This window comes from Gobius niger (genome assembly GCF_951799975.1).
Source record: "Gobius niger genome assembly, chromosome: 1".
Lineage (NCBI taxonomy): Eukaryota > Metazoa > Chordata > Actinopteri > Gobiiformes > Gobiidae > Gobius > Gobius niger.
The window spans coordinates 3,348,421-3,359,005 of NC_136852.1; the positions used below are offsets into that span (position 1 = coordinate 3,348,421).

At 44.8% G+C, this 10,585-nt stretch overlaps 1 protein-coding gene across 2 annotated transcripts in view; it reads right to left on the reverse strand.

The window, feature by feature from the left end:
- usp32 (ubiquitin specific peptidase 32) overlaps positions 1-10,585 on the reverse strand; it is a 93,508-nt gene that overhangs the window by 51,924 nt on the left and 30,999 nt on the right. For both annotated transcript variants that reach the window (XM_079573211.1, XM_079573212.1), the window contains exons 3-5: positions 7,622-7,727; positions 4,806-4,924; positions 3,171-3,330 (exon numbers count right to left, since the gene is read on the reverse strand). In XM_079573211.1, coding sequence (XP_079429337.1) covers positions 3,171-3,330; positions 4,806-4,924; positions 7,622-7,727 — 385 coding nt within the window. The remainder of the gene's footprint in view (positions 1-3,170; positions 3,331-4,805; positions 4,925-7,621; positions 7,728-10,585) is intronic.

Genomic DNA, 10,585 nt, shown 5'->3' on the forward strand with positions numbered 1-10,585 from the left:
GATCCATCCATCCAAACCGAACCGAAATAAACCGAAACCGAAACATTGAGCGTAATAATTATGCATCGGGTTTACAACTTATCCCAAGTAAACGCAATGAGTTGGAGTTTACAGTGTCGTCTCATCTTGTTCAGTAAAGTGTCAAGTGTTCTCCTCAGTGACGCTTCCACAGACAGACAAAAAGTGAGAAAACATTGACAAAAAAGTGACGAAAAATTGATGGAAAAGTGGCAAAAGTTACACAAAAATGTCACAAAAAATTGTTGAAAAAAAATACAAAAATGTGACAAATGTGATAAAAATTTGACCCAAAAAAAAAAGACAAAAACGTGACCAAAAAAATACAAAAATGTGATAAAAATTTGACACAAAAAATTGACACAAATTCGACAAAAAAATAAAAAAGTGACAAAAATGTGATAAAAATTTGACCAAAAAAATGGGCAAAAAAAAAATACAAAAAAATACAAAAACGTGACAAAAATGTGACAAAAAAATGACAAAAAAATGACAAAAAAATGACAAAAAAATGACAAAAAAATGGCAAAAAATGTATGAAAACATGATCTTCACAAACTATAGAGCTGGATCCATCCATCCAAACCGAACCGAAATAAACCGAAACATCGAGCGTAATAATTATGCATCGGGTATACAACTTATCCCAAGTAAGCGCAATGAGTTGGAGTTTACAGTGTCGTCTCATCTTGTTCAGTAAAGTGTCAAGTGTTCTCCTCAGTGACGCTTCCACAGACAGACAAAAAGTGAGAAAACATTGACAAAAAAGTGACGAAAAATTGATGGAAAAGTGGCAAAAATTACACAAAAATGTCACAAAAAATTGTCGAAAAAAATACAAAAATGTGATAAAAATTTGACACAAAAAATTGACACAAATTCGACAAAAAAATAAAAATGTGACAAAAATGTGACAAAAATGTGACAAAAATGTGACAAAAATGTGACAAAAATGTGATAAAAATTTGACCAAAAAATGGGCAAAGAAAATGACAAAAAAATAGAAAAACGTGACAAAAATGTGACAAAAAAATGACAAAAAATGACAAAAAAAATGAGAAAAAAATGGCAAAAAATGTATGAAAACATGATCTTCACAAACTATAGAGCTGGATCCATCCATCCAAACCGAACCGAAATAAACCGAAACATTGAGCGTAATAATTATGCTTCGGGTTTACAACTTATCCCAAGTAAACGCAATGAGTTGGAGTTTACAGTGTCGTCTCATCTTGTTCAGTAAAGTGTTCTTGTTCAGTAAAGTGTAAAGTGTTCTCCTCAGTGACGCTTCCACAGACAGCGTGGAGCTCCTTCGCCGTGGTACCCACCTAGAGGCGCCACTCTGTCCGGATGGCAGCAGAGAAACCATACCATTCTCCTGGGCACATCTCCCGCCGCCGCCGCTGACGCTAACATGCACCATAGTCCACGCGAGTCCCAACAAAAAAACCCTCAGGAAAAGCGTGAAGCCCGGCGTGAGTCCATGGCGGCGAGGAGTCCGTGAGCGGCGAGGAGTCAGAGAGCGGGCGGTCACTCTCTCTGACGGCCGCTAAGAGGATGAAGGTGAGATTAGCCGACGCCGCCGCTCCACGGACCGTATGGCCTTAATTAGACAAATTAAGCGCGGGCTAAATTTACCGGGAAGTGTGTCACCGAGCGCGTTCCAAACGATGACGCCGCGGTTTTGGATAAACAGAGAATTCCCTCGACTGAAACAAACTTTTTTTTTTTTTATGATAAATGGAGGAGGCCGTTTTTGTTCCACTGTTTAACCCCTTAACTCCCACCTGAACCGAGTGCATTTTCTCCAGTTTGGCTTTACCCCAGTCCAAAAGCTTCTGGAAAAAAGGTGTGAAAATAGCAACAAAACTGAGATGAAAACAATGATGGAAATGTGACAAAAAAGTGAGAAAACATTGACAAAAAAGTGACGAAAAATTGATGAAAAAGTGGCAAAAATGTCACAAAAATGTCACAAGAAATTGACAAAAAAATGACCAAAAAAATACAAAAAATGTGATAAAAATGTGACAAAAAATGACAAAAAAATTACAAAAATGTGACATGAAAATAACAAAATGTGATAAAAATTTGACACAAAAAATTGACACAAATTCCATAAAAAAATAAAAAAGTGACAAAAATGTGACAAAAAAAATGACAAAAAAAATAAAAAAATGTGACAAAAATGTGATAAAAAATGACAAAAAAATGACAAAAAAATGACAAAAAAATGACAAAAAAATGACAAAAATGTGACAAAAGAGGTACAAAAATGAGTTGAATACCCAACAAAAAAATGATGAAAAAAAAATCTGCAATGCATGATTTGAAAGCTAAGACCTACACAACTCCTTTTTCCTCGCCTTGTCGTCGTCACTTTTTTGTAATCCCCCCCCCCCCAAAAAAAATAGCAACAAGGGACCAAAACGCAACAAAAGAGCGACAAAAAAACAATGAAAATGTGGCAAAATGTGATGAAAACCCAACATCTGCACTTTAGTCGCTCCATATGACTCCATGAACTCCCCTCTCCTTCCCTCTCCTCCTCTCTCTCCTCCTCTCTCCTCCTCTCTCCTCCTCTCTCCGAGAAAGGTGTATTACAGTGTCTAGTTTCGCAAAGACGTGTTTTTCCGTTTTTGCCACTCAATGTGTGATTTCTGCCTGATTTATAGAATTCTGAACCCAAAAAAACAAGGCGTATTTCGAACGCACAATCAGAGAACGACATTATCAACAAAATCAAACCGAATGTAAACCTGGCTCAAACATTATTTAGATTTTGTCTCTTTTGTCTCTAGGCTCTTTTTCCTCTTATTTGTGTCAATCATCAACAGTGAAGGTTTTTCCTTTCTCTCCAGCTTCTGCTCCACCTGCAGCGTCTGGCCTCGTTTTGGCAGAAAACATTTAATGACCTGTAACGCTTTTCAAAGCCTCAAAGCTAAAAACAAAAACCCTGAAAGTGTTTTTCCTGGAGGCTGTGGACGGGTGACGAGTCTGACAGAATGAGGCCAAAACAAAACCCGTCTGAGGCGAAACGGTTCGATAAGACTTTCAAGGACTCTTCACAACATTCACCTCCGACATCCTCCATTTTGTTTCTTTTCTCAGCCATGTGCTCTGATTATCATGTCGGATGAAAAGCGACTTACGGTGCGTGACTCCGGCCAGGGTCTGGTAGAACGTGGGCGTGTCGCTGTCGTCCGTGAGCGTCACGCAGACGCCTCCGGACAGCAGCCATCTGGAGAAGGTGAAGGCCTCTTTGTTCTGCAGCAGCCACAACTTGAAACGCTCGTAGTTCACCTTATCTCCCTGGAAAAAAAAGAGTTCATAACACATCAGACACACCGTTATTATTATTATACACCAGAATACAGCGCGTGTGTCCATTTAATGGCTTGTTGCACGGTGTGGCTATGCTAGTTCCTCTGACCTGAAGGTGTGAGCGCCTGGACTTCCTGTCTGTTTTCTTTTCCTGGAATAATAATCATGTTTTCTAAAGATGATGTTGTGGGCGGTGAGTTCCCGGTAGACGATCATTTACTGTGTTCAAATCATGAAGTTCAGATCGGAGACGCCTGTGATCATAAAGGATTGATAGTTTGTCTTGAAGCTAAAGGCTAACATGCTATAAAAATATATATAAAGGCACTATTTCAAGTTGTGTAATGCATTAACCCCTCAACTCCCACCTGAACCGAGCACATTTTCTCGACGAAAACAATGATGGAAATGTGGCAAAAATGTCACAAAATAATGACCAAAAAATTACAAAAATGTGATAAAATGTGACAAAAAAGGGACAAAAAATGTATGAAAAAGTGGCAAAAATGTCACAAAAATGTCACAAGAAATTGACGAAAAATGACAAAAATGTGATAAAAATGTGACCAAAAAAATGGCAAAAATGTGACCAAAAAAAAATACAAAAATGTGATAAAAAATTGACGAAAAAATGAAAGAAAAAAAAAAGTGCCCAAAAAAACAAAACAAAAAAGTGACAAAATGTGGAAAAAAATGACAAAAAATTGACAAAAATATGACAAAAAAATTACGAAAATGTGACAAAAAAGTGAGAAAACATTGACAAAAAAGGGACGAAAAATTGATGAAAAAGTGGCAAAAATGTCACTAAAAATTGACAAAAAATTGACCAAAAAAATGACCAAAAAATGACAAAAATATGACAAAAAATTGACTAAATGTGACAAAAAAAATGGCAAAAATGTGACAAAAATGTGACAAAAAATGTGATAAAAATTGACCAAAAATGTGACCAAAAAATGACAAAAAAGCAACAAAAATGAGGTGAATATCCAACAAAAAAATGATGGGAAAAAAATCTGACGACGTGAGGAAAAAAGATCCTCTCGGTTCAGGCGGGAGTTAAGAGGTTAAATTAGCCTTTAGCTTCAAGACAAACTCCCTGATCTTCACAAACATAAACGTCTCCTCTATGGAAATATTTCTACCAGGAACTCACAGGTCTAAGCTAATCTTAATGGAAATGAATACAAACAGGAAGTACTAGCGCCCACAGCTTCAGCTCAGAGGAACTAGCGTAGCCACATTGTGCAACAAGCCTATTAGGTTTTGTTGCCGAGTTGCTGCCGGTCAGGAGCGGAGTGGAGCTGAACCACCAGAGGAAAGATGTGGAATCTCGGCGTAATAGAGGCGGGTCTTATGTCACGCTGTCCAGAGATCAATAAAGTCGTATCTTAACCCGGTGAGTGACTGCGGTGAAGTGGTACCTCTTAACCCGGTGAGTGACTGCGGTGAAGCGGTACCTCTAAGAAGCACTGTCTGAGAGCAGGAGGGACCTCCCCGTCCAGCGCCTGCAGCACGGCCTCCATGTCCTCCTTAGAGGCATGTCCGCTGGGGTCGCTGGCAAACAGGCTGAACAGGTCTGGAACAAAGCACAGGAAGTGATTATTGATGAAGAGGAGAGGAGGGAGAGGAGGGAGAGGAGGGAGAGGGGGAGAGGAGAGAGAGGAGGGAGAGGAGGGAGAGGAGGGAGAGGAGAGAGAGGAGGGAGAGGAGACAGAGGAGGGAGAGGAGGGAGAGGAGGGAGAGGAGGGAGAGGAGGGAGTGGAGAGAGAGGAGGGAGAGGAGACAGAGGAGGGAGAGGAGGGAGAGGAGGGAGAGGAGGGAGAGGAGAGAGGAGGGAGAGGAGACAGAGGAGGGAGAGGAGGGAGAGGAGAGAGAGGAGGGAGAGGAGGGAGAGGAGGGAGAGGAGAGAGATGAGGGAGAGGAGAGAGATGAGGGAGAGGAGGGAGAGGAGGGAGAGGAGGGAGAGGAGAGAGAGGAGAGAGAGGAGGGAGAGGAGGGAGAGGAGGGAGAGGAGGGAGAGGAGAGAGAGGAGGGAGAGGAGGGAGAGGAGAGAGAGGAGGGAGAGGAGGGAGAGGAGAGAGAGGAGAGAGAGGAGGGAGAGGAGGGAGAGGAGAGAGAGGAGAGAGAGGAGGGAGAGGAGGGAGAGGAGGGAGAGGAGGGAGAGGAGAGAGAGGAGGGAGAGGAGGGAGAGGAGGGAGAGGAGAGAGAGGAGGGAGAGGAGAGAGAGGAGGGAGAGGAGGGAGAGGAGAGAGAGGAGAGAGAGGAGGGAGAGGAGGGAGAGGAGGGAGAGGAGGGAGAGGAGAGAGAGGAGAGAGAGGAGAGAGAGGAGGGAGAGGAGGGAGAGGAGGGAGAGGAGAGAGAGGAGACAGAGGAGGGAGAGGAGGGAGAGGAGAGAGAGGAGAGAGAGGAGAGAGAGGAGAGAGAGGAGGGAGAGGAGGGAGAGGAGGGAGAGGAGGGAGAGGAAGGAGAGGAGAGAGGAGAGAGAGGAGGGAGAGGAGAGAGAGGAGAGAGAGGAGAGAGGAGAGAGAGGAGAGAGAGGAGGGAGAGGAGGCAGAGGAGGGAGAGGAGAGAGAGGAGAGAGAGGAGGGAGAGGAGGGAGAGGAGGGAGAGGAGGGAGAGGAGGGAGAGGAGGGAGAGGAGAGAGAGGAGAGAGAGGAGGGAGAGGAGAGAGAGGAGGGAGAGGAGGGAGAGGAGAGAGAGGAAGGAGAGGAGAGAGGAGAGAGAGGAGGGAGAGGAGAGAGAGGAGAGAGAGGAGGGAGAGGAGGGAGAGGAGGGAGAGGAGAGAGAGGAGAGAGAGGAGAGAGAGGAGAGAGGAGGGAGAGGAGGGAGAGAGAGGAGAGAGAGGAGAGAGAGGAGGGAGAGGAGGGAGAGGAGAGAGAGGAGAGAGAGGAGGGAGAGGAGGGAGAGGAGAGAGGAGAGAGAGGAGAGAGAGGAGAGAGAGGAGGGAGAAGAGAGAGAGGAGGGAGAGGAGGGAGAGGAGAGAGAGGAGAGAGGAGAGAGAGGAGGGAGAGGAGGGAGAGGAGGGAGAGGAGAGAGAGGAGAGAGAGGAGGGAGAGGAGGGAGAGGAGGGAGAGGAGAGAGAGGAGGGAGAGGAGGGAGAGGAGGGAGAGGAGAGAGAGGAGGGAGAGGAGGGAGAGGAGGAAAGAGGAGGGAGAGGAGAGAGAGGAGAGAGAGGAGAGAGAGGAGAGAGGAGGGAGAGGAGGGAGAGGAGGGAGAGGAGAGAGGAGGGAGAGGAGGGAGAGGAAGGAGAGGAGGGAGAGGAGGGAGAGGAGGGAGAGGAGGGAGAGGAGGGAGAGGAGGGAGAGGAGGGAGAGGAGGGAGAGGAGAGAGAGGAGAGAGAGGAGGGAGAGGAGGGAGAAGAGGGAGAGGAGGGAGAGGAGAGAGAGGAGAGAGAGAGGAGAGAGGAGAGAGAGGAGAGAGAGGAGAGAGAGGAGGGAGAGGAGAGAGAGGAGAGAGAGGAGAGAGAGGAGGGAGAGGAGAGAGAGGAGAGAGAGGAGAGAGAGGAGAGAGAGGAGAGAGAGGAGGGAGAGGAGGAAAGAGGAGAGAGGAGGAGAGAGGAGGAAAGAGGAGGGGGGAGGAAAGAGGAGAGAGAGAGGAAAGAGGAGGGGGGGAGGAAAGAGGAGAGAGGAGGAAAGAGGAGGGGGGGAGGAAGAGGAGAGAGGAGGAAAGAGGAGGGGGGGAGGAAAGAGGAGAGAGGAGGAAAGAGGAGGGGGGGAGGAAAGAGGAGAGAGGAGGAAAGAGGAGGGGGGAGGAAAGAGGAGGGGGAGGAAAGAGGAGAGAGGAGGAAAGAGAAGAGAGGAGAGAGAGGAGGGAGAGGAGAGAGAGGAGGGAGAGGAGAGAGAGGAGGAGAGGAGGCAGAGGAGGCAGAGGAGGGAGAGGAGAGAGAAGAGGGAGAGGAGGAGAGGAGGCAGAGGAGGCAGAGGAGGGAGAGGAGGCAGAGGAGGGAGAGGAGGGAGAGGAGACAGAGGAAGGAGAGGAGACAGAGGAGGGAGAGGAGGCAGAGGAGGGAGAGGAGAGAGAAGAGGGAGAGGAGGAGAGGAGGGAGAGGAGGCAGAGGAGGGAGAGGAGAGAGAAGAGGGAGAGGAGGAGAGGAGGGAGAGGAGGCAGAGGAGGGAGAGGAGAGAGAGGAGGGAGAGGAGGGAGAGGAGAGAGAGGAGAGAGAGGAGGGAGAGGAGGGAGAGGAGAGAGAGGAGGGAGAGGAGGGAGAGGAGAGAGAGGAAGGAGAGGAGGGAGAGGAGAGAGAGGAGGGAGAGGAGGGAGAGGAGACACTCACACTTCGCTTTCTCCTCATCTCGTCCGCGGGTCAGAAGCACCAAACCCACGATCAGGTTATTGAAGTGCAGGCCTTTGGACGTTCCTCCGAACGACGTGTAGATCACCTGAAAACACAAAACAGAAGAACGTTTCAGAGACTCAGACACACTGGGCGAGTGAGTGAAACGCTGAGCCCTGATTATGCCACAGTCAGGGCAGAAATATGCAGAAATGTGCTACAATCATCTGAATTTACATTGCTTTGTTGCTCTAAAAGATTACTGCTACAAAATGGAAGAAAACACTTTCCACACTCCGCCACATTTTTTCCTCTAATTTTTCCCATTTTTTTTGTCACAAATGGCATAAAATTACAAGAAAACAGCTCAAATTAATAAAACATCAACATAAAAATTAATCAATTACAGTAAAAGAGTGCAGATAAAATACTTTCAGTGTCACATACACGGGTAAAAAGAACCCTTTTCAGCCTGGATTTGAACATGGTCAGAGTTGAGGCCTGTCTCACATCCTCGTGAAGACAGTTCCAGATTTTAACAGCGTGAAACCGAAACGCAGCCTCAGCATGTTTAGTCCTGACTCTGGGAACCACCAGGAGGCTCCTCCGTGAGATGGTTCAGACCTACAAAACTGATCCAAAGTTTTTTGCCACAGACAGCGTGTGGAGGGGGCGCGTCGGAAAGGCTCAGAGGTTCTTAAAGAGACAGAGGCCTATTTCAAGACATTCACTACAGCCATTTTGAGAGAGACATTTTATACAAGGCAGTTATTCTAATTTACTGCATTTACAGACCAACAGAAGGTTTGCTCATCATTGTAGTGCGATATCGACTGGTGCTGTGTGATTGAAAAAAGCAGAATACCCCCTCTTTAAGACATTTTACACTTTGTTCATTATTTCAGTTCACACTTGGGCATCAGGAGCAGAAGAGCCGGATCATCTCCAGTAATAATGGAGACGTCTGTGGGACACGATGCTGTGGAGCCCGGAGGAAAGCCGGCGCCTCGTGAGTCGTCCGGGTCGCGTCTTTAAGCCATATTACGTAAAAACGGATGTAAATCTGACGGGGATTCCAGGAAAACAAACAAATGAGTCTGAGGCAAATGAGCCGGGAAAGACGTCTTCCCCCGACGCAGCATTTGGAAAACAAATCAAGTCCTCGCTCGGATTAATCGGCCACGTTTGTTCGTGACACGACGACGGAGACGCGGATTCAGAAAGACGACGACGGGACAGGATTTGGGGGAAGAAATTGTGTAAATAAAGGACTCGGTAATGGTTAGAATCTACGCAATGACTGTGAACATGCGAATGAAACAAAAAGGTGAAGAAGAAAAAGAGAAAAAACGTATTGCAAGATTTCTGTCATTTTTATTTTTTATTTTTTATTTTTTCCGCCTAAAAATGACCAAATTAGGCGATATTTTCAGCAACAAAATCTAAATAATAGATTAAGCCGGCTTTAAATGTATGTTTTATTTGTTACATATTAGCTATGAAGACTTTTCACAGGGATTTTGGATCTTGTTTAATATTCAACCTCTTAACCCCCGCCTGAACCGAGCACATTTTCTCCAGTTTGGCTTTACCCAAATCTAAAAGCTTTAAAAAAAAAAAAAAACGGATAAAAATAGCAACAAAAATAGAGACACAAACAAGGCGACAATGTGACAACAAAGTTACCATCACTTTTATAGGTCTCCGCTTTCGAATGAGGCATTACACTGTGGCTCTCCAGTCAAGAAGCTTTTAGATTTGGGTAAAGCCAAACTGGAGATAAGGTGCTCGGTTCAGGCGGGGGGTTAGAGGTTAACTTCTTAAAGAGGGGGTGTTATGCTTTTTTCAGCCACACAGCACAAGTCTATCACACTACAATGATGACCAAACCTTCTGTTGGTCTGTAAATGCAGTAAATTAGAATAACTGCCTTGTATAAAATGTCTCTCTCACAATGGCTGTAGTGAATGTCTTGAAATAGGCCTCTGTCTCTTTAACCTCTTAACTCCCGCCTGAACCGAGCACATTTCTCCAGATTGGCTTTACACCAATCCAAAAGCTTCTGGAAAAAAGGTGTGAAAAATAGCGACAGAACTGAGACTAAAACAAGGATGAAGATGTGACAAAAAATGACATAATGACCAAAAAAATGACCAAAATGTGACAAAAAAAGACAAAAAATTGAAAAAAATTGACAACAAAAAGACCAAAAAAATGAAAAAAGACAAAAAAATGACAAAAAAAGACAAAAAAAAGACAAACAATGAGAAAAAAAAGACAAAAGACAAAAAAGACAAAAAATTGACAAGACAATTTTTTTTTTTAAAAGACAAAAAAAATGAAAAAAGACAAAAAAGACAAAAAAATGACAAAAAATTGAACAAAAAATGACAAAAAAATTACCAAAAATGAGTTGAAAGCCCCCCCCCCAAAAAATGATAAAAAATCTGATGACGTGAGGAAAAAGATCCATTTAGATGAGTTTTGTAGATCTTTCAAATGAGGCGTTCGTTACACTGGCCTTCAGGATTTGGGTAAACTGAACTGGAGAAAATGCTCTCGGTTCAGGCGGGAGTTAAGAGGTTAAGAACCTCTGAGCCTTTCCGACACGCCCCCTCCACACGCTGTCTGTGGCATCAGTGGGGAGGGGGTTCTGCTGAGGAGCAGTGGTTGGTTACTCGGCTGGTGACGAAAGCTCGGAGGCGTCTCCAGGAGGTGGGGGCGTTCCTAGGAGGACTCAGGCAAACCTATCCCTAAAATGGCCGCCATCAGAGTTTTTACAGATCACTCAAAAATACGTGAATGTGCCAAGGCAACACTTCAGGCATGTTTTTAATGAGGGAATGACATAATAACATGATGTAAAGCTTGAAAAAGTCGATTTTGCATAATACCCCCCCTTTAACCTCTTACCCCCGCCTTCAGCTTTACCTAAATCTAAAAGGTTACAGTCTACATGCCTCA